The sequence below is a fragment of the Sesamum indicum genome, linkage group LG6 (assembly GCF_000512975.1).
Source record: "Sesamum indicum cultivar Zhongzhi No. 13 linkage group LG6, S_indicum_v1.0, whole genome shotgun sequence".
Taxonomy (NCBI): domain Eukaryota; kingdom Viridiplantae; phylum Streptophyta; class Magnoliopsida; order Lamiales; family Pedaliaceae; genus Sesamum; species Sesamum indicum.
This window is the reverse complement of record NC_026150.1, coordinates 625,250-648,910: the sequence shown is the minus strand read 5'-3', so window position 1 is coordinate 648,910 and position 23,661 is coordinate 625,250. Positions and strand designations below refer to the sequence as shown.

The window sequence follows — 23,661 nt, the reverse complement described above, 5'->3', positions numbered from 1 at the left end:
TGGAGTTGATAGTTTATTAACGGAAAAACAGGATTTATAATAGTGGTGAAATGGATGATAAGAGAAAGCAGAATAAACGAAAAGGAAAAAAGTGAAAGAAATGATAGAGAGGTGGGGGTAGACATGTGGTAGGTGGGGGCATCTCCGTTGGATCCTCCCTTATTTGGTGGAGGAGATACAGCTGTGTGTGCGCATATCAATCACAATTACGCTTCAACAGTCAACAAATAATTAATTCAGATACTTTAAATGCTAATAATATGAACTTCTGACCGGTTAGGAATTGGACGGGGAATGGGAATGTTATAACTACGGGCAGTCGGCATGTGTGTGTGTGTGTGTGTGTTAGCATAACAAACAGACTGCGCCAGGTGGCTCTTTTCTTCTGCACTGATTTGGACAAATTAGACAGCAGAAAGTGCTTGTCGTTTTATATATTTTAAGAATAAACTTAATTATATCTTTTATTCTAATTACCCTCTCACTTCTTTTGTTTTTTCTTTTTCAAATTTTTCACTCAAAAACTTTTCTCGTTCGTTCCATTTAAGTTTGTGGATTGAATTTTCTATTCAAAATTCTACATTTTCACTTAACTTATACACGGTACATATATAAAATATTTTCTGAAACAAATTAGTTAGTGTAATATCTGTACACATAACGTGTATATATACATGAAATAAAAAATACAGTATCATTTAAAGTGAAAAATTGAATTTGAAGAGTTTCAGAAGTCGTAGGTATTTATAAATACACTGATGAGTATAAATCTCAAGTAGGTAGAAAAGGGAGCGATAAAACTTCCAAAGATAGAGAAAACAACAACAACAACTCCAAAATGAAGCAAAATAATAAATAGAAAAAGAAAGGTTGCTTGTGGGAAGAAGAGTTGTCTTTTAGCAATTGAAGTTAAGCAACAGAAAATTACAGTTTTGTAAAAACAATACAATCCTAGGAAACCTGCATTTAAGGTTTAGGGAAGTTTTGAGGTATAACTAAAAAAAGCTATTAACCAAAAAATAATAAGAAAAAGAAGAAACAGGTGTAACTTTCTGGAGAAATGATTTGCATTTTCTTATGATGTTTTTTTAATCCTGTCAGTGTGGAGGGACAGAATAATAATTAAAAAGGATTGAAGGAACACACAAGACAACAAGGGCCACAAAAGGACAGAGAAGACTAAACTTAGAATAAAAATGGGACCCTCTTTGGTGGGCCCATGATTGGGGGTCTGATCTGGCAAACTCAGTGATGCCAGCCTAGCATTTCCCATCATCATTGAGCAGTGGGTCCCCTTCTCCACAAAGCACATGCCCATCCTTCCCTGCATACACACTCTACAAGCACAAAAATCAGCCCCCTCCCCACCCCACCCAAAAAAACCAAAAATATAAAAAAGAAAATGAACAATGATACCATTTGTCGCCTTTATAATTTTGACTATTTATTTTAATGTTTAAGGTTCTCTAATCATGCTTAGGACATTGAATTATTAACCGCTTCTTTCTCTTTCTTACATAGGCACAGCAAAAAGGAAACAAACAAATATTAATAAATATAATGAAAAATACAAATGAATAATTCCCGTTATTTTAGTGTCGGCAAATACCCGTTGGGCAGAAAATTACGGGAGTGATTAATGGCAACCAATTCTGAAATTAAATTTGAATTATGTCACTCACACTCACACCTTTTTTTTTTCCTAAGAAAAGATTATTTTCCTAATATAAATATATTAAGAAAGGAAATTTTAATTATTAATTATATGTTGACATGGTTTAATAAATATGTGTTAGACGAAGGGGTGATTTTCTTATTATGTGCTGTCTTTTTCGCTTACCATCCTTTGTTTTTTTTTTAAATTAAAATTTAATTCTTGTAAGTAAAAAATTTTCTCCTTAATTGCCACCCATCAGCAGTCAGTTCATAGCCTTATTTCTGTCTTCACCTCTTCTTCTTCTTCTTCTTCTTCTTCTTCTTCTGGTTCCTCTTCTTGGTTTAGGGCAAGCGTCAAAGATTTGCAGAAAGGGGTGGCTTTGAATGAGGGCTTGAAGAAGAGAAGAAGACATGAAGAGGCTAGTAAGTACGTTAAATTTCTTTTTTTTTTTTGGGTTTAGGTTGTTTTGACTATGTAAGTTGCTACGGTTTTCTTGATTGAGGTTTTTGGAGCTTTCTTGGATGAAGTAAGGATGTTTTTTTCCTTTCTGGGCATCTGTTGTTCCTGCGGAAAAAGTGAATCTTGTCATCCAACTGTGTTGGTTTATGCTTCTTCATTCTTGTCTGAAGTGTATGAAGAGGCTAGTAAGTACGTTAAATTTCTTTTTTTTTTTTGGGTTTAGGTTGTTTTGACTATGTAAGTTGCTACGGTTTTCTTGATTGAGGTTTTTGGAGCTTTCTTGGATGAAGTAAGGATGTTTTTTTCCTTTCTGGGCATCTGTTGTTCCTGCGGAAAAAGTGAATCTTGTCATCCAACTGTGTTGGTTTATGCTTCTTCATTCTTGTCTGAAGTGTGTGAAATTTGATTCGGAATTGTCTTTCTTTCTTTCTCTCTTTCGTTGTTTCCCTCCCTCTGAATAGTGTCGATTTCAGTTACTTTAGTGAGATTTGGGATCTGCAGATGTTTTTGAGTTTGATTTGATCTTCACTGTTTTAAAGTTGTGGACCTGTGGCTGTAGTGAATCTGTCTGCATTGTCTGTAGAAGACAACTGATTCTTGGCCTTGTAGATCTAAAGTTGAGTTCTTTATGAACAGGAGGCTCAGCTTCGGCATTTAGAGTAATGCTTTGTTTTTATGTAGGAGTATGCTACTGTACTTTTTTCTTCTTTTTATTCATGAAGCTGAGTGATTGAGATCTCTTTCTGCTATCACTCTCAGCTCTTAGCTAAAGTACTGATTTGCTGATTAGATGATGTCTTATCAGCCCTTATGGTGATATCAATAGGGACTTATTACAGTTCAAATAAACAAAATTTCCTCTGTTTTTGGTACATTACTGTTCTGGAGTCACACTGCATTTTTCAAGTTTCCTTTCTTGTCTGATGAACTATGTTACCAAGCATTACATATCAATTTACATGTTCAAAACCAATGGAGTATTTTCTAGCAAACTCATACCAGAAAGAACAACATTAATAAAATACTCTTTACTTATCTGAGTGTCCTCATATCTCAGGTAGTTTTGTTTTTGCTCCTGGTATTGAGCTACGCCGTGGCCTATGATGGAGTATGCAAGTCTAATTGGCCATTGACTCCGAGACCCCACAGTGTGTCCGTCTCGGAATTTGGGGCAGTGGGGGACGGGAAAACTTTGAACACAGTAGCATTTCAGAATGCTATTTTCTATCTTAAGTCCTTTGTTGACAAGGGCGGTGCCCAACTCTATGTTCCAGCAGGCAGGTGGCTTACTGGATGCATCACTCTTACCAGCCATCTCACTCTTTTCCTGGAAAAAGATGCCGTTATCCTTGGTTCTCAGGTTGGCTATTGATATGAAACTCTTGTCTTTTTGGAGTCTCAGTGGGAGAATGTCAGTAATATATTTTCTTCACTTGCTTTTGCAGGATTATAGTCACTGGGATATAGTTGATCCATTACCTTCTTATGGCCGAGGCATTGAGGTACCTGGTCGAAGGTATCGGAGTTTAATCAGCGGACAGAATTTAACCGATGTTGTTATTACAGGTATGCATATTCCATTCTTAGTTCACTTTTTTTGGTTGTGTCCAATGTCCATTCTCTCACCCTCACAATACTTCTATTCTCATGTATGTACAGGCAATAATGGAACCATCGACGGTCAGGGTTCTGTCTGGTGGGAACAACTGAATGCTCATTCTTTGAATTATAGTCGACCACATCTAGTAGAATTTGTTGGGTCAGACAACATCGTCGTATCAAACTTAACCTTCTTGAATGCGCCTGCTTGGAACATACACCCAGTTTATTGCAGGTAGCTCTGTAATTTCTGTTTAGAATATTTTTCTTTTTGGTTTTTCCTATTTTAATTTGATAAATTGTGTCTGAAACAATATATCAATTTGTTTCTACGTTCTGTGATGCAGTAAATTCCTAGTTCAGAACATAACAGTTCAATCTCCTCCCACCTCGCCTTACACTAGTGGCATAGTCCCAGGTACACATTGAAATGAGATCTCACCACAACATGCATGTTCCATTTATTGCTTGTGAAATAATAGTAAACTATCCCCGTATCGATGGATACTTGCTCTTCTGACTTTTTTCTCTTGTCATCTACACATGTATATGTTTAGATGACCAATTTGCTTATTTTAGTACTAGAAGTTGTGAAGTCGATCAAATCATCCATGTGTGGTTACAATCATAGACGTGTGTGGTTTCCTCACGCTCCTTTTCCTTGGTACTCTAAGCTTGGAATAATTTGATTTCAGATTCTTCCGACCATGTCTGCATCGAGAACAGCAACATTAGCATGGGATATGATGCCATAGTACTGAAAAGTGGTTGGGATGAATATGGAATTGCTTACGGCAAACCAACCTCTCATGTCCACATTAGAAGGGTTCGCCTCCAATCTTCTTCGGGTTCAGGCTTGGCCTTTGGTAGTGAAATGTCTGGTGGAATATCCAGTGTATTGGCGGAGAATCTTCACGTGCACGACACATTAATTGGTGTTGAGCTTAAGACGGCAAGAGGAAGGGGCAGTTACATCCAAGACATTTTTGTATCAAATGTCCACATGGAAAATGTACAGCAAGGAATCAAGGTGACAGGTCAGTGCACGTCTCATCCGGATGATGGATATGACCCCCATGCCCTACCTGTTGTTAGTGATATTACATTTATGGACATTGTTGGTGTAAATATTACTACTGCTGGTATCTTTTCCGGGATCGATGAGTCTCCCTTCACATCCTTATGCCTTTCAAACTTGTCATTTAACGTCACTGCCGACCCATCTACATCCTGGGTATGTGCCAATGTTTTAGGCTCATCTGTCAATGTGTCGCCTGAACCGTGTCCAGAACTCCAAAACTCGTCTTCTAGCCCGTCCTCTGATTGTTTCGTCTTCTCACATCCAAATAGTCAAGTTGCAGTCTTATGATACTCCATTCTTGAATCTCGATTATTCATTTACTGATGAGATACAAAATTTCGTCAGTCGGTTCTGGTGTATGATCTCCCAATAATATGCAATACGGGCGGAAACAAAAGACTCTGGGCAACAAAAAGGTCCAAGTGGTGTCGGGTCATATTCCATTCTGTGTACAGTGTCGGTTTCTTCATTCATGTGTAAGAAAAGTTTTGGTAGTGCAGAAGGACTCGGATGCCTGTTGCCTTTGATTTTTATTCGTTTCATGTTATTTGTCATTTCATTCACATTGTACATTCTTGAGCTGGAGATTTGCGAGATTGATTGATTATAGGCGGTGGTGAAAGGGTGTCATGATGATCAGGGACTATATAGTTGGAATTTGCAATAAAAGTACCATTTTCGTTCTTGGTTTATTTCAGAATATACATATCCTTGCTTTAAGAGTTCCCAGTTTGAAATGCATTATGCAATGTTTTACCTTAATCCCCCGCAGTTAAAAGTTCAAACTGTTCTCAAGTATGGCGATTCGCTAATATGCAGTTTGATCATTATTCTCGAGAAATAATTACATTTACACACTTTGTATAATGATATTGACGTTTTCATAGAGCATTTGTATAATTTTTAAAAAAGCAGTGATGGTTTGTATAAATATTGATGTTTTTAATAGGCATGTGCTAACTTAACCAAAAAATAAGAATGATTTGCATAAATTGACCATAGATAAAGACTCATAAATATAATTATCCCTATTCCCTATTGACTGTTATCTAATATCTCGCACGAATTCGCCGCGTCAATCAGATTCCTTTCAGTCACTCTTTGTCCCAAATGAGCCAGTCTTCTTCTACTTGGTAGTTTTATGAGATCTTTCCAAGAGAAGGAAAACCATTAGTGTAGAAAAACCATTTTACATTGAATGCTCATTAAGAGATACAGATGTGGGGGAGGTCCATGATTGACGTATCGTCCAGACAGAAATTGATTTAAATCGCTGTCTACATACATCACAAAGAAACACATGAGAAATGGAGACAAAAGGTATGATGCTTCCCAACTTTGTCTGGTAATGTATGTATTTATCTGTGTGATATAGACTGAGAAGCAAGTTGGACCCAAGCAAATTCCTCTTTGTAACCCACACCTCCTTCACACGATGCCTCACATGTATAGACAACAATTGTTGCCCAATCAAGAGAATCTTCACTATCTTTCACATGGAAGAAATACAGTAGCTGGGGCAAAACCTGAAATTACGTTTCCAAAAATAGTATAAATTAATTTTCCCAAGAGAGAATATATTCATTAACAAATTAAGAAAGATTACTTCAGCTCCAATTGGTGTGAGTTAGTGATTGTCCAATAGAACACTTTATCGAGTATCAGAAGACAGATTTATATGTTTCACCTAACGAGGACTAAAAGTGGCACCTGAAATTCAAACCCACGAGTGCCACCACAATAGTTGCACTTAGGAATGTCGAGTTTTGAGGGCCGACCACTAGACACGGGCCATAATGGTTTTGCTTCAGCAGAGCTAGAGTACCTGATCATCAAAGAAAAATTCAAATGTTAAGAAGGCAACAGAGAATGCCAGTAAAAGTAGAAATATAGGTTCCCTATGTCAAACTCAATGCGATCACCTCAAAACTTGTTCTGGAGCCAAAGATATTCTCTCCTGGAAAGATGCCCAACTCCTGTTCTCGCCATTTCCCTATCCAACAATAAAACCAATGATATAGATGACCATTCATTAATCCATTAATTTTATAGAATTATTATATAAGAACTCACTCACCTTGAAATATGTCTGTAATTTCCCAAAAGATCCATCCGTCCGGCTTCTAGAAATCAATGAACTAGCAGATCCCTCATCATTAGCCATCTCCTCATCAAGTTCACCCTCATCCTCATTTGCAATCTCATACTCTGGCCACAAAAAGTTGCTGGCAGCTGTTTTCCAATAAGCTTATTAACATAAGAAAATAAGCATCTTTGATGGACAATATGACTGAGGATGGTAGAAGGGCAAATCAAATCTTAGACTTCCACTTTGAATTTTGGGGGAAAGTCTAAATTCTGCATGTTAGCATATCCATGTCTGTCATCCAACTAACTACTCGTACTAGCCTCAAGAACAGTTACCTGATTCAGATTCTTTGTCAGATGTGTCCATCTGCCGACAGAAGACTTTGTGACTTGAGTTACCAGACCGCCAATGAGCAGTCTGCAATAGTATGACTCCATTTTGTTAGATGAAAGCACAAAATTATGTCTCGTGCATGGAAGGGATTAAAAATAAAGCAAACCTGGTGTTTCCCGGAACAATACCGTGCTTTTCTACAGCTACTACAAATTTTATCCCCTTTCCATGTCCCGCACCAATTACACAGTTTTGCTGTAACAATTTATATAGCATTAAATGATGAAATATCCTATGATAAGCAGCCTTGCAATGAACCAACTCATGCACTAAATCCTACTGTACAATAATGTAGCATCCTTTCATTTTCCTCCTTTTCACCTTTGCAGGCATGTGATCTGTGTTTGTGGAAACATCCATCACACACAATGCAAACTTCTTGGGGTGGTGGGCAGGGGGGAAGGGAGGGCAAGGGTTACCTCCGGCTGTCAAGGGCTGCTCAGTCCCATCCTCAGCAGGTGCCTCACTAGAGTAAAAAGAATTCACCCGTGGCAATTGACACCGAAACACCTTGACACTTTAAAATCACTTTTAAGTCAGAACCAGAAGACTGAAGACTAAAATATCAATTAAATCACTTAAGAATACTTGTAGCTAATCAGATATACCTTCTGGATGGAGTCTCTGGATGCCGCTTCCACTGCTCATGCTGATCACGGAGAAGACAGGTCATTGATGGGCACATGAAAACGAACAATGTTCTGTGAAAAGTTGATTCCTCAGGTAAAGGTGCATAAACCTAAATAATAGTCACAAGAGAAAATAAGAGAGTGAGGCTGCATTAGAGACACTTAAAATTTAGTTTTCAAAACTTAATTTTCTTTTACTACACCTGGAGCAGAAACTGCAAAGGCTCACCACAAAAATCACAAAGACTGGACTTTTCTGAAGGCAGATTTATGGGGTCCAACCATGCCTACATCACAAAAAAATAAAAAAAAAATCAGGCATTCTCCTCAAAATTCCCCAAACGTTAGGAATTTAGCTTCAAGTTCTCTTCAATAGCACAAACAATACCAGGAAACAATTGAAGCCACTACATAAGCATCACTTGAAAGAAAAATCATTACAGAATAAGTCCGGAAAAGAACCTTTAGCACACCGAAAAAATTAAATCACGAAATTTGCCAGTAAAATTACCGGAGTGCCACCAGCTTTACTCGGGAAATACTGGCGGAGCAATGTCCATGGGTTCTTTGGCTTCTCCACAAAGCCTAACGTCATCGGCACGCGATCCTCTTCTTCATCATCTTCATCGCTGACTTCATCTTCCACGTCGTCGTTTTGATCTTCTTCTTCATCCTCCTCTTCGTCAAGAGATGACATGTGAAGAGATTTGAGTTTCTCTCCACTCAAATCAATGTCCATGTCTCGGCGAATTTCTCTGGATGACAGAGTTTATGAGCTTTTCTGAAAGAAGCTGGAATTGGTATTGGTATGAGAGAAAACGGAGAGTAGGGGTTAGGGTTTAAGGATTTGCCCAGACTTGCAATTGCAGCATGTCAAGTTGGGAATCGCGCGTGCTCCTTCTATATTGGGCCGATCGATATACTTTGTCCACTATTTCAATGGGCTCCGAGAAAATGCAGCCCAATAAGTTTGGTTTCGTTACTTCTGAATGCTCTTTTATTATCTGAAAAACTATCAAGTTAAATAAAAAAATAAAGACATTTACTCTCAATTGAACAAATTTGTTGGACAGACCAAACGTCAAAAAATATAATTTCCCAAACTATATGGAGGGCGATGTAATTATTACTAAAGTAAAATGTTGTTTTTGTATGGATTGATTTTAGAATTTCCATTTTGTTCCATAGTATCGAAGAAACGTTTTTGATAAAAGATGTTCTGATAATTTAAAATTTTACTCATTTTCCACAAGTTAATATTTGCGCAGGTGAAAAGCCTATGAACTCGACCTCTTGAGTAACAAAATCCATTGCAGAACGTAAACAGTGTAGAAGGTAAGTAAGCTATGGTGAAGTTGCCTTAGGAAGATGCAATCTTGAACTATCAAACGAGCAATTCAACCATCACCACATTCATTCACATAATTGGAACTCTTTCTGAATTTATACTTGACAAGAAGACATTGTCAAGGAATCAATCACATTCTTCACGCTTGTAATCAGCAACAAAGGCTGGAATACTTTCTAAAAAATCCAGCAAACAATAATACATGTGGCCTATTTTCACAACAACTCATGGTAAAAGAATGTTATTGGCCACATAATACATAACAAGAGCAACTGGAGTAATTGCTTTTTTGGCCTATATATGAAAAAATGACTCGAAAAAAACAAAAAAAAAAAAAAGGAAACTCTACACTTATATTCGTTCTCTCGCCTTGAGTAAAGAGGAAAAAGATTCTACTTTCTGATCCCTGTTTTACGTTTTATTTCAGAAGTCTGCCTCCCGATCCTCAGTGAAGAATTGTGTCCTTGGCCAGCTCCACTCACTGCTTTTCGTGATGGTGAAGGGCCTAATTTGGGGATCATGCTCCTAATGCACATAAGCAACAAAGTCCAGTTAGCATTTAAGTGCCATAGGTTGTGTTTTTGACCCAGTTAGAGTTGCTATATTTGTAGAATAACCGAAATACCTGAATTCTGGACTTCTGGTTTGTTTTACGTGAGGTTTCTCGACCTTTGGACCAATCCCATTGTTGAAGCTCCCAAGTTTGGAATGGTTAAACTGCCAAAGCAAATCTGGCTCAGATGAATCGCTGGTTTCAGCATCAAGTTGATCCTGATCATCGGTAGGGTAATATTTTGAAGAATCTGATAAATATTTCTGATTAAAGACATCAGAGATGTTGCCGAAGCCCAAGTTATTTTCCACTTGGACAGGATCTTGCTTGTTCACCATGAGTTTGTCTACCCACTCGCCAGAGCCCACTTCTCTATCATCAACCCGACTGTTTGGGCAAGGGCTGCTGACAGGCGGCCAGGTAGGGGAATTTCCAAGTAGCTCATCTAGATCCAAGCTTTGCTTCTTTTGCCTCAGTGAAGGATTGGTATGAACCTGCGAATGTGGCAGATATCAGACTCAATGTTTCATTAGTTAGGATAACCAGGGTATACACAATCTAATGCAAGTACATCCCAGTTTGTGTGATATATGTGATCAAATGAGTCAAATATGGGTTCGTATAAACCATTTTAGAAGATTATGATATTATGTTGACGATGTTTCCCATTGCAGTCCCTTGTAAAGTACATCATAGCTCAAGAGTGTTTGTTTTCTTCCATTTACCTCTATGTTGCCTACATCTTCCATTGGCTTCCTCAGGCCATTTGGTGACAGCAAACCTACATTTCTAGCATTTGAAATAGCTTGAAAAGGTGATGTCTGCATGTTACAGGGACTTCCTGATACCTTCTGCTGTATCGACACAGGTTCTCCATCTTTCCTCGCCAAGGCAGCCTTAAGACTGGCAACCTATCACAGAGATGAAGTGATTTGAGCTACTGAAGAGTGATCAACTTTTTGAACGTGAGAAATCCATGTACAGATTACACAAACTACTAAAGAAACAAGTAAGAACCTGTTCTCTGAGTTCTTTAACATCTGCCGTATCCTTGTTCACTCGTGCAGCGCCAAGTTCAACGGTAGCGACACGCTCGGCAAATTTAAGTGTACTAATTGTCTCTCCAACGGCATCTGGCTCGGGGCTTATGTGAACAAACATTAATGTTTTTGCTTGCCCTCCTAAATAGTAGAGCAGCATCAAGACCATGTTAAAAACAAGGAAATGACAATTTAGTTTAGGACCTGTTATCATTACCAAGTGAGTCTTGCAGCAGTTGCGTGAGTTTGCTATTTCGATAAGGGACATGTGAGTTCTTTTGGGCAAGTGAGGATATGACATCGCCCAAGGCAGAAAGAGATTTATTAATATGTTGAGCCTCTTTTAGTCTGTCACCTGTCACTTCAGATTTGTCAACTCTCTCACTTCCAGCCAAATCAACTAGATGCATGCAACCTCGAAGAATATTTCCAGAAGTCAAATCTCTTCCTTGGACGTGCACTGTTAAACAACTGCAATAAATGAAACTTAGTCAAGAGGTCATTTTAGAAGCAAGAATTTAGTTTAAAGTTACTCACCTGTGGGAGCGACTACTGCGGTCATTGAGAGCTGTCGCACCAACTGCACGATTCCTTTGCCCAAGGTTCATCAGATCGATAACATCAGATGTTGAAGAGACATGCACCAAACTTGCATCTGGTACACTGAGTCCTGTATGGGAACTGTTTCGAATTTCTAATGTATGCTTAGTAAAGGAGACCTTCAATGAGGACCTTTTATAACCATAATGAATTTCTGAGGCCAATTGTATAAAAGAAATTGAATTTTCTGTTCTGATGATGATTATGGTTAGAAGTAAAAATTAAAATTCTGATAATTAACTTTATAAATCAGAAAATAGCTTTAGAAAGGATATCTTTTGCTTAAGCCATCAGAAGCGAGAAGATCCCTAACTTGCTCATTGTAAATCTCAATCATCTGAACAGACACGTCATAGAAGAAAGTATCCTTTCTTTGCTCGGCAATGAGGAACAAATCACCCAAAGCCCTGTAATTCACCCCCTGGCTATTCTCTGTGAGATCTTTGGGTCCAGTCTGGATAAAGTACAGCACAGCAAAATTAACATTGATGTTCCAAATAGAAACACGGGAAAATATTCCTTATGAAAACACATACTGGCGACTTGTATCTTACCATAGTGTAAGTCTTTCCCGATCCTGTTTGGCCATAAGCAAAAATGCAAACGTTGTAACCATCGAGGACTGATCTTACTAGTGGTCTAGTGTCCGAAAATACCTCCTCTGCAATGAGACGAAAGGGATAACAGTGGAGACTTTTATGAAAAAGCCAAATAGAAAGTCAGGTGAAACAGCCCTATTTAGGCCTAACCTTGAGTTGCCGAAGGCCCAAATACTTTGTTGAAGTTGAAGGATTTCCTGCCCTTCCCATTCTTCGTTGAAGTATTTATTGTTATTGTTCCTTCCTCAATATGATCCACAGTACTAAGGTAACTACTTTGTCCTGGCAGGAAAGGTCTGACACGACAATAAACCCTAATATTTCCTGATTGGATTAAAATATTCAAACATCAGTTTAATCGACGATAGCTCAGGATAACCCAAAAAAAAAGAGAAGGGGGTGATGAGAAACAATGATGTTACCCTTTAGGTCCTGCACTTGATTATAAAGCTTCCTGTTTTCCTCAAGAACTCTATGATAACCAGAAGCAGCATGTGCTAGTCCATGAATATGGAGGCCTATAAAGTAAAAAGAGACTCTGGCTGAAATTTAAAAAAAAAGAAAGAAAAGATCGAAATATTCCTAAAATAAAGAAAGAGTGCCCCAGCACTGTGTTGCGGCTATTTTGAACACATAATAGCAATTGAATAAATCCAAGCTTTCATAATTCCTACCAAGATTGTGAATTTCTTCATGGAATTTCACTTGCATGAACTGAATGCCAGCTTTTGCAGTAGAAAGAGTCTGCTTCAACAGCTAGACCAAATAAAACCAAGAGAACACATTATCAGCTAAAATCACACAAAAGGATAAGGAATTTGTTGAAGATGATGGAGTAGGTATCAAATTTCATTTGGTTCTTACCTTAATATCTTTTTGTTGTTGGTCTACGATCATTTGATGCTTGAATTCAGATTCTTTGTCATAAATTTTGTCCTTCTGCAGTATATGATCTCTAGTTGAAGCTGCAGCATTCTTTTCTTGGATCTTATTTTTGGAAGAATATGGAAAAGTGTGTCAGCAAAGCAAAACGGTCGGACAAAATTAATTGCTTAGAAACAGATTTTTTCACTGCATTACAACCAAAAGCCTACCTGTACACTGGGTGAAGATAGTTTTACCACGGTTTTGCTTCCATGAGAAATGTTGGAGTCTCTAGAACTAGCCTTCTTCTGTTACAAGAGAATATATATGATGTAAACGGAATGGCATACATCAAGGAAATTTAAAGTGCTCCTTGAGGTATCAATTTCACAAAATCAGAGTGTGAATGATTATGAGCAACGCATGAATAAGTTACTATCAAAGTGCAAAAAGAAGTGTCACATAGATGGCAAAGAAAACAAACCGATTCAACTTGGCTTGCAATGTGATGTTCGAATTCCTCCACAACCTTACTTAGTACAGACTCAACGAGCTGCAAAACAGAAAGAATGTGTCAGCTCAAAACCAAGGGTGGCCTGCAGATTGCTGAAAATTTTAAAACTATAACTAGTTATATTTGAACAAACACTCAATATATTGAGAGTTCTCGTCATATGGCAAAGGTTATAAACAAAAACTGACAGAAGATAGAAAACATTTTGGAGCTTCTAGTGAAATTTTTCATGAACTGGGGAGGATCGCATTACTGATACCCTTATGGAATTACACTATTTTGACATGTGCATATCATACATTTGGAACATCTTCTGGCTTCTTATCTAACAGAATTGCTCGAACAAGCATACTCAAGGGCTGCAAAAAGAAGAAAAAATACATCAATAATTCTAGAGGTCATGGGAGCTAATAAAGCAAACTGAAATGCACATCAACAACAGCCTACACACCGTTCTGTTAGCATCTTTATCTGTACATACACCATTAAGGGATCTCTCATTGGAGGACATAGTCCTTGACAACGAACTCGTGAATGGCTCAGAATTTTTGCGAACAAACTGTTTCCCAGATGTAGTGGTTTTAACATTTCCACCAAATTTCCAAACCCCATTTCCTCCTGTCTGTTTCCACTCATTGTAGGACTTAAGGGCCAACACGCAATTCACGACCCTTGAGGATTTTCCACCCTGAAAAACAATCAACAATCTTGAATATCATTTTGGCACAGTAGAGGATTTTAACCAATCAGTTCTCAGGCAATATCAGAAACAATTCATTCAGTGATACAGTATTAGGTTAAACTTGGATTCTATGAAACAACCAATAAATCATTGCTTCAATTTGCTATGCAGTCCAGATGAATTGATTATCAAGGCTAGCATCTGTTTATACCTGCTCCAGATCAGAGGCCTCAAAAGTAGGCATTCCCATCTCTTGTGCGGCAACAAGAAAATTCCTCACATTCTCAAAGTATTGATACGCTGTCAATGCAGCACCATCTGGTATAAGTGCAGGATCACATGGACTTTCAACTACCTGAAACAAATGGGTCAAGATCCTGAATTAAACTTAAAGGCTGCTAGAGTAGCACCTGGCAATTACGTGCGTTTTCTGTGACTGATTTGTGAAAATAAGAAGAGAAATAACTCAATTGTGTGGAAATATATATGCTACCCACCTTTTGCACAGCTCCATTCTGAATTTTATTAAGTACATTACAGAGAATTATTCCACTTCTTAACCCAAGCCTAAATTCTTCCTCAGAAGGTTCTGCAGGTAAATCTTTTGCACCCACAACTCCTACCATTTTTCTCAGCCAAGTCGCAGCTTCATATCTTCTTATTGCTGCACAGGCAGGAATGGGCTTGTTACTCAAGAACGATCAAATACAAGTACAAAATATTGAAATTAGATTTTAAATAATCCAGTAACTTCATACAAACTATAGATATTGAATATTGATTTCGGATCATTAGCACTGGGTTTGTGAAATGAAATTCGTGATATATTATAATTGAAAATTGAATGGATTAATTTGTTATGTTAGAAGGGATCAAAAAAGCTTTGATATCAAACTCTATGCAAGTATGTTTAAACTTCAATGGACGCAGTAAGAGTCCAAGCACAGACCAATCATCACCACCATTCTAACCATATGAATTTATAATAATAGAATATTACATCTTACAAATCAAAGGAAGAAAATGTTAACAAGAACCCGACATCGACTTTAAAGAAAAAATAAAAAGAGAGGTACTAAACATCGTTTAAGGATTTAAACGCCAAAAATAACCAAATTCATCATTTCAAACAAATTGTATTTTTCCCGGTAAAAGGAAGTTCAGATGAAAATTACAGATTCAGGGCCAGAAAAGTTTGAATTTACCGGCTTCTTCCGCTCTGCGAGCATCAAAATCAAGATCACGGGATCGATTCCCGTGCTGTTGCAGAACATCCTCCACAACTGACGCCGCAGAGAAGGACAATGCACCTTCTATCGCCGCCATTCCAAATTCACTCAAAAAATCACCGATTCTCGAATTTCAGCCCTCCACCATAAACGAAATCATCCAAGAATATAGACTGAAGTTTATATGAATATCTGCTCCGACCGAGAGCAAGAAGGCAAAAGGCAGAGTGGCCTAGGTTTCCAAGGGTAATGCAAATAGACACAACATATACATACAGAATCAATTGTTTAACTTTTTATCTTTCTCACTCTAGAAAACTAAAGAGAGAAATTGGCCATGGCTTCGCCTTTTCTTTCTCACTCTACAAACTGGTAAAGCTTCTTCTCTGCTTTATACCTCTACTCGTAGTAATGCCTCTCCTGTGAGAGAGTATCTGTATGAATGAGTGTGTGCCACTTTTTGAATATTTCTTTGCCTAAACCCACATGTTAACGAACCTCGCTCCGAACCTCCACGTTTGGGCCCCCAACGGCTCCCACACTTATTTTAATTTTTTTCTTTCTTTTCCTTCAATTTTGCGACTACACAAAGAAACTTCTCTTATACTTTTTGAATTTTGGATTTATTCCAAAACAAATACATTTATTCTTCAATTTTTTAAAATTTATTTCCTACTTAAATATATATATATATATAGTTATGTGCATTTCTATTCTTTCCTTTGAACGATTTGACCCTATTTTGACCAAAAAATTATATAAAATATCTTTCCAAAATTCTTTATCTAGAATGCCAATTATTACATGCAACGACGGTCGATAAGAAAAATTCTAATCATGATCAAGTTTGATTGAATCAAATCAATTATAAAAAAAAATATATCATACTTACTTTGTGACTGATTACTTTCTTTGAATTGTACACCGATCGCATAGTAAGTGTATTGCACTTGCCATATAATTGGTTCAGGTTCGATCAAGTCGGGTCCGAATTAGAACTTTCCAATCGATACAAGCTCATCTAGAGATATGTCTCAAAATTTATTGCATCCAATGTGTGCAGATTGGATTTTTTTTATTGCAAAGTTTATTCCATCTTCTATTCTATTCAACATACACATGTCATGTGTATACTAATAACATCATATTTTTTATTTTGAAAAGATTTTTTACAAAAGACAAGTGTATATTGAATGGAGTATAAGATGAAATAGAATTTGCAACAGAAAATCCAATCTGGTGTGTATGTAGATCCCATCTCTTTTTTATTTTAAAAGAAAAATAAATAAATAAAAGTATAATTTTGTAAAATACCTAACAATTATTGGAATAGATATCAAATTTTTATTTTTTTATTTTTTTTTTGGGCTAAATAAGAAAGTTGTGAAGATTTTTATATGGTAGCCCCAAACATGAAGAGATGGGCACAAGAAGGTTGTAAGGATCAAATCAATAGTCACTTTGTGTGCATTAAAGCTGTTGGTCATGCATGGAAGGGTTTTCACTATGACATGTGAAAAAGTGCTCAAGATATTTTTAAAGAACATTTGATTTCTATGGGGGGAATTGGAATGAAGAAAAGGGAAAAAAATATATGTTCTCATAATTGGTAATGGAAATATCTTCATTTCTAGTTATTTATGAATTGTTGCTTAGGAATTTGATTGATGGTGTGTAATTTAATTTTTTGTTGATTTCAATTCAATACTCTTGTGATTGCCTTTAACTATTATTATAGTATAAAATTATGCATTAATTTCTAGCCGAATCGTGGTTTATGGTAATACAATTATTTTACATTCTTGATGATGTTTATCAGCATTGTTCGTCCTTTATAATATACTGAATGATCGAATTTTATGTCTGTACATTGAAAATCAGATCCGGAAAGACAATAATTTATTTTAACTGGTCTTTCACAATCATATCAAAAATGGTCTATCAATTTATTTCACCTAAATTGTGAATAGAAAATGAGTTGCACGTGTAATTTTATTAACATATAAATGTATCTTCATCAAAGGAAAAATATAAATTTTAATTATTTTTAGATACAAATTCAGTATTTGATATATTGCGTGTTCATAACATAAAATTTAACTGCATTAAATACTCGAGATATGTAAAAATCATTATTAAAGAGAACTCTGTAAATTTATCGTTTTGGATGAGAAATGAAGATGTTTTGAGCAATTCTTTTCCTTTTTTTCTCAACCCAAATAAATAGCCAAACATGTGAAAATTGAGATGAAATTCATGTCAATGTACAAAGTTGAGTAGAAAAATAGTTAACCAAATCTCCCTAAATGTTAATAAATAGAGATAAGTGATTCCAAATAGTTGGAAGGTGAGGATTCATTTGTCCTCTTTCTAATTCCTCAATTATGCATACCCACTAAATGATTGGTCTGTTCAAATTTTGAACAAAGGCGGGCTACAATGCTTGACGCATTTGCCCTTTACTATTAATTACTCTTTATTTATTTATTTTTCTTAATTTCCTAATTATAAAGTGCATGTTCATAATTCATTCTGTGCCAATCCCTAACTGAATCAGATTCTTTCATGGCCATTCGATTTTAATTATAAATGTGTATCTTATCTATCAAGTAATATTAATTACTTATAATATTTTATCAGTCAGATAATTTGTTGCCTGAACAAACATCATTTTCCATTTGATATCAGAGATAATATTATCCTACTCAACCACTTCATGCAGAAATATTACCTTTTTAGTTCAATGAATAAAAGGGTAAATTACAAACAGATTTTTCCGAGATTTGTCTTAATTAGAAGTACCCTCTAAATGTTTGAAAAAATATAAATAGTCCTCTAAGATGAATGGCAGTCTAACAAATACCCCCTCATGACAGTCCATTGTAAGATGGTATTTGTTAGATGATCATTAATTTTAATTATGACAAATTTTAAGAGAACTTATCGTAATTTACTCTACATAAACTAATGAGTTTTTGTTATAAAAGAGCCTATAATTGTGTGGTGATGTATGGTACAATCTCTTTTCTTTCTTTGTTAACTCTTGCTATCTATAAAATATATTATTTGGATTAAGCATATGAGTGTTGCTTTGCTTAGTCTCCAAGATGTACCATTTTGGGTACAATTGTCATTTGTTTATTGGCCTCTAATTAAAGTCTTACCTAGAATGGCTTGGATGTACATGTCACCACACTTGCCCTCTCCCAAATGTTACAGGGAGACAACAATGACCTAATTGGAGAAAACCTAGACAAATTATTTAAAAAGCAACTAACTAATGACAAATTTAAAAAGGGATAATTACACTCTCATTCACTAAATTTGATATAATTATATATAAATTTCCTATAGTTTGAAAAATTATATTTTGTGTCATTGACCTTTGCTTTCGTTTAATAAATAATTGTATTCGTTAGTCAAAATCCACCGAATTTGTTGATATTAACAAAAAGATAAAAAAAATTCTATATTTCCCCCAATTGACTTATTGCATGTTAAATAAATTTTTATATGACCAAATTACATGCATACATCTTCAAGCGTTAATGCATGTGCGGAGGTATATTTTTACAGTTTTAAGGGTAGTTTAGTTCGAAAAAATTATTTAACCTATAATAAATAAGTAATAAGTCAATCGAAAATAAATATCAATTTTCATTTTATTTTTGTTAATATCAACTAATTCAGTGAATTTTGACCATCGGGGAATTTATTTGTTAGACGGAAACAAACTTCATAGGTGCTAGATGTAATTTTTCAAACCATATGAAGTCTATATGCAATTAACCCAAACCTCAGATGATGAGAGTGTAATTATCCAATTTAAAAATTAACCCAATACCTCTTAATTATAATTTTTTATTTTTATTTTTTAGCACCCAGTATAAGAATATCAAACAATATGAATCATGTAACGTGAACATAATACATATCATATTAGTGATATGATATAGTTCATATTATCTGATATTATTTTTTCACTCAGTTCATGTAAGAAAAATCCTTAAATTATAGAGATTTTAAAATGTCAATTGAATATGTAGTGTGAAAGGCATCGTAAGTGTATTAATTAAAAGCCCAAAATGGAATTCGAACAGCTTTTGGCTGGCAATGAGTCATTTTCTGGGTATGAGTTTCCATTGAAAGAGGTTAACTTCAAAGCTGGTGTCATGAACTAAAAAACTACAACAAATTGTGGGCTTCAATTCAAAGTCTCAATCTTTTTACCAAACGATGTTGCTTTCTTTGAGCCCAAAACTCAATGTATTATATTAACTACGTATTAGCCGTTGGTATTTTAATTGTTAGAAGCCTGTCGAAAATCATAATAAAAAATATTTAATTTAAAATAAGAAATTATCGAGCATTCGATGTAAATATTTTATTTACCAATAATAATAATTTTTTAAAATTCAGAGAATATATATATATTTAATTTAAATTGCGACTCGAGATAATAAGTGCATATGTGACAGAGCGGGCAGCCAAAAAATTGAATTATTATGGTATCATTCTTTAAGAGTGGCGACTAAAATTAAAAAGAGGTTGTTGGATTGCATTGCAGCGAATTAAATTAAAAACCAAGGGCCTTTTCGTCCATTTAAATTTAGTACTCTACAACGTTCGAAAATTTCAAATTATTGGTTCGGTACCGGACCTGGTGGGTATGGGGAAGGTGTTCTGGTCCCATGGGAGAGCGTTTTTGCTTGGGGTTGGGGTCCATCCATACCTCGCCAGGAGACGACAATCATGTGCAAGCGGCTGCATGAAAACACTACCGGATTAGCCAATAATCACACCCAATAGAATACAGCTTTCTACTATTGTTTACGTGTCAGTTCTTTGTTTGAAATGTGAAAAAGAGCTTAGAAAATTTTGGCGAAAAATTTCCTTTTCTTAAATAAAATAAAATAAAATGATATTTCTTACTTTATGGTATTTTTGGATATTTCCAATATTTAACAAAAATTACCCACATCAAATTTAATGAATTGTGCACACTGATCGAATATACTAATTATATGAAAAGTTTTAATATATTTATTATATAATTAGTTTGAACTTATTCGGATTTAATCCAAATTAAAATTTCTTTGAAAGATGATAAATACTAGACAATAATTATAATAACTCATTTTGATACATTAAATAATTTGTCAAGTTCAATCAATATATTAATATGACTAACAACGATAAATAAATTACAACAATTCATATAAAATGAGATAAATACCGACATTTTTTATGAACTCGAATTCATAATGTAAAGTTCAACCTTAATTTTCACCACCAAATTAAGACATGGTTAATAAATAACAGACAGATTGGAGTATTAGGCTTAAAATTGTGGCGCATAGTAGACTCACAATATTTCTAACATGAATGAAATGATTGCTAAATGCATTTAGTCAAAAAAACAGTTGAAAAGTTGTTGTTGACATGACTCATTACCTTATACTATGTAAAATCAAATTTTAAGAAAGAAAGTATTCCATTAATTAATACAGAACTGCAATATTGAGACAGTATAGCACGTCATAATTGTCTTTGAGTTATGCCAAAAAGGTACAAATAACCAAAGAGATGTAAGCATGATTGAAGTTAGAGGATTGGCCGACTTCAACTTCATGTATTTTTTTATATTATATATAAAAAAAAAAGACATTTCGTATTAAAAAATAATAATTAATGATACCGTTGCATCAAATTTTATGAATAAAAATATTGCCCTTCAACTGATAAAATAATTAACTTATTTAACTTTTTAAATTCTATATTAATTAATAAATTAATTTTTCTCTTTCTTTTTTTATTTTCAATATAATATATTGAATAATATATTCTCTTTTTATTTATAATATTATTTTTAATATAATTTAAAATATGTAAAAAATATATTCATAATTATATGCACGTAAAACCAACGTACGATGAGCACTAATTTCAAATAAAAGAAACCAAGGCCACAATATATGTCATTTCCATCACATTAACTAAGGATAAAAGCTTTTCCATGAAAAAAAAATGCATGTGCTAACCACCTTTTGATTGATTTCACATGCTGCAAAGTACACAGTGATGCACCAATCAAATCATTTGTTGGTCTGTGCAATAATAATTATTATTTCAACAGTATAATTATGATAAACATATATATATATATAGGGCTGTTATAATTTTTACAAATTTAAGTTGCGTGTTATTTTTCATTTATAAATTTTGATGGATAACAACATATAATCAATTTAATACCACTGTTTTATCTGTAATCGTTGTTATTTATTTTATTTCATGGAATGTTGTGGGAGTCCATACCCACAATGTCAACAATGATCATATTTTTTATTGCAATTTTATCTTACCATTTAATTATTTTCTTCTCACACAATGCAATTATTTTTTCCCCTTCAAATATATATTCTTGTGATTGTTAATTCGGATAGTATGTAGGTGAAGGAAAATTTATTTTTTCGAATCATGTCTGATCGAACTAAATTAATTATATTTGTTATATGATTTGTTACATTTAATGAATTATATACCAATCGTACAATAAATGTATTACACTTATTATATGATTGGTTCAAATGTAATTGAATCAGGTCGGAATTACAATTTTGAATAAGTGAAGAGCTGATTTGTCAAGTTCTTGTAATTTGCTTGCAGCATTAAAGTTGCATAAAGTGTTGTGATGGTACTAACCGAGGTTCGTGTTTTGTGCACTGTATAAGCTGCTGTTCAATCAATTTCTCCACCAGATTATCCCTTGTTTGGCTACACTTTTATGATGTTAGTAAAGGATTATCAAGGGAAAACTAATAAGCTCAAGAGGCATACATTATCACAAGTTCTAAGAGTTTATATTAACAATTTAATATATTTACTTTTAAGTCAAGCCAAACATGAAACAACTTTTTTTTTTTTTTTATCCACTAATATATCTCTTAGGTTGGTGGTAAAATATATCTTCATTTTGAAGGGTAATCCATTAAGACTTCATCATTTCTTGAAATTGCCACAACCATAAATTGGTTTTAGGACTTTAACCAACTACTCTTCCTTTATTATTTTCTCTTTTTTAATAATTAATTTACACTCTAATCTATAAAATTTATTTAAATAAATTATCTATATCTTTTATATATACATCTACTAAAAACGTCAAGATCATTCACACAAATCATACCTATTTTTTAAAAATCACACAAGCTATCCTTGCTTTTTGGTTGTCAGAGTAGTTATTACACAAAAGATAAGAGTAATTTGTATAAATAAATTATAAATTAGGGAGTATAAATGTAATTATTCTCTCTCTTTCTTTTTTTTTTTTTTTACTTTGATTAGAATAAAGTAAATCTAAAAGAAAAAGGAAATTATCCACTGTTTGTTGAATTTTTTTTCTTATTATTATAGTAGTGGGGGGCCATCAGCAATGAACCAACCACACATGATGAAAGCATTTGGAGGGGCTTAATAATGCCTTTTTGGGGGGTTTCACTTTTACAGCCCATCAAACTAATGATGAAGAGAAACCCACTCATTCCTCTACTCCACACATTTCCTCTTCCCCTCAAACAATAATAATACATTATTCCTATCCTAAAATGATGATTATGTTTACATAATCCCATTTCATTGCATGTTTTCATGTGCTCTTATTACAACTACAGGCATTTCGTTGTTTGTTGTCTCTTCATTTCACCTTAATTAGGATTTCATAGAAGCTATATTCTTAATGTTGTTCTTGGTTTTTATTAATCTGTAAATTAGGTTTATAGAACTCAGCTGCAAGAGATTAGACAAGCTGTCTGCAATCAGGTTCATTGGTCCAAGTCACATATTTTTGGAGGTTCGTTATTCTCGAGGGGAAGCCAAACAGTCATCATTCGAGAGATTAGACATCTGATCTTCAATAGTATTAGGAGCCAATACGACAAGAACAGCAAGGGGTAAATGGAAAAGATGCACATATCATTAGGACAGGGCATCATTTCCATTGGTAAAACAAGAATTACATGCAGATTTGAGGCATCAGATATTATTACCATACAAATTTGCAAACAACCAAGAAAAGAAACAGAAACTACTCTTGATGTCTAGGATTTATAGACTATGTCCCGAGTTCAATTGGAAGCCACGGTGGCTTAGAAATGAGGTGCAGTATCAGGGGACCGAAACACTATCATGTTTGTTTCAATCATAACTAAGAAAAATCACAGAAAGGACAGATAAAATTGATCAAAATTGTCTGAAAACCAAATCCAAGAAAGTTACACACGCTGCTGGTTTGGAATTTATGAACTTCTTCAAAACGGGACGGGG

General features: G+C 34.8%; 3 protein-coding genes across 5 annotated transcripts; 1 reads left to right on the top strand and 2 right to left on the bottom strand.

Annotated features, from left to right (window-relative positions):
* Positions 1,924 to 5,498, top strand: LOC105163091 (probable polygalacturonase). 2 transcript variants are annotated; one of them, XM_011081313.2, is made up of 6 exons: positions 1,924 to 2,079; positions 3,174 to 3,476; positions 3,562 to 3,682; positions 3,776 to 3,950; positions 4,063 to 4,133; positions 4,411 to 5,498. In XM_011081313.2, exons 1-6 carry the CDS (start codon positions 2,068 to 2,070, stop codon positions 5,082 to 5,084), a joined length of 1,356 nt encoding a protein of 451 aa, XP_011079615.1. In that variant the 5' UTR covers positions 1,924 to 2,067; the 3' UTR covers positions 5,085 to 5,498. The 2 variants fall into 2 exon arrangements, with proteins under 2 accessions (XP_011079615.1, XP_011079616.1); XM_011081314.2 differs by having other exon boundaries at positions 1,924 to 2,083; positions 3,178 to 3,476.
* On the bottom strand, positions 5,944 to 8,781 carry LOC105163090 (programmed cell death protein 2). Of its 2 annotated transcripts, none has more exons than XM_020694461.1 (10): positions 8,419 to 8,781; positions 8,111 to 8,194; positions 7,887 to 8,017; positions 7,698 to 7,795; positions 7,385 to 7,473; positions 7,221 to 7,302; positions 6,874 to 7,043; positions 6,719 to 6,789; positions 6,507 to 6,621; positions 5,944 to 6,322 (listed from the first exon to the last, which is right to left on the bottom strand). In XM_020694461.1, the coding sequence occupies exons 1-10, from the start codon at positions 8,644 to 8,646 to the stop codon at positions 6,155 to 6,157; spliced, it is 1,236 nt and encodes a 411-aa protein (XP_020550120.1). In that variant the 5' UTR covers positions 8,647 to 8,781; the 3' UTR covers positions 5,944 to 6,154. The 2 variants fall into 2 exon arrangements, with proteins under 2 accessions (XP_020550120.1, XP_011079614.1); XM_011081312.2 differs by having other exon boundaries at positions 6,874 to 7,028; positions 8,419 to 8,779.
* Positions 9,330 to 15,787, bottom strand: LOC105163089 (kinesin-like protein KIN-14I). Its single transcript, XM_011081311.2, has 19 exons — positions 15,313 to 15,787; positions 14,605 to 14,771; positions 14,319 to 14,462; positions 13,877 to 14,113; positions 13,725 to 13,784; positions 13,396 to 13,464; positions 13,142 to 13,219; positions 12,912 to 13,034; positions 12,722 to 12,803; positions 12,470 to 12,565; positions 12,198 to 12,371; positions 12,003 to 12,109; positions 11,724 to 11,902; positions 11,386 to 11,547; positions 11,066 to 11,319; positions 10,826 to 10,989; positions 10,534 to 10,719; positions 9,881 to 10,302; positions 9,330 to 9,780 (listed from the first exon to the last, which is right to left on the bottom strand). The coding sequence occupies exons 1-19, from the start codon at positions 15,431 to 15,433 to the stop codon at positions 9,648 to 9,650; spliced, it is 2,958 nt and encodes a 985-aa protein (XP_011079613.1). The 5' UTR covers positions 15,434 to 15,787; the 3' UTR covers positions 9,330 to 9,647.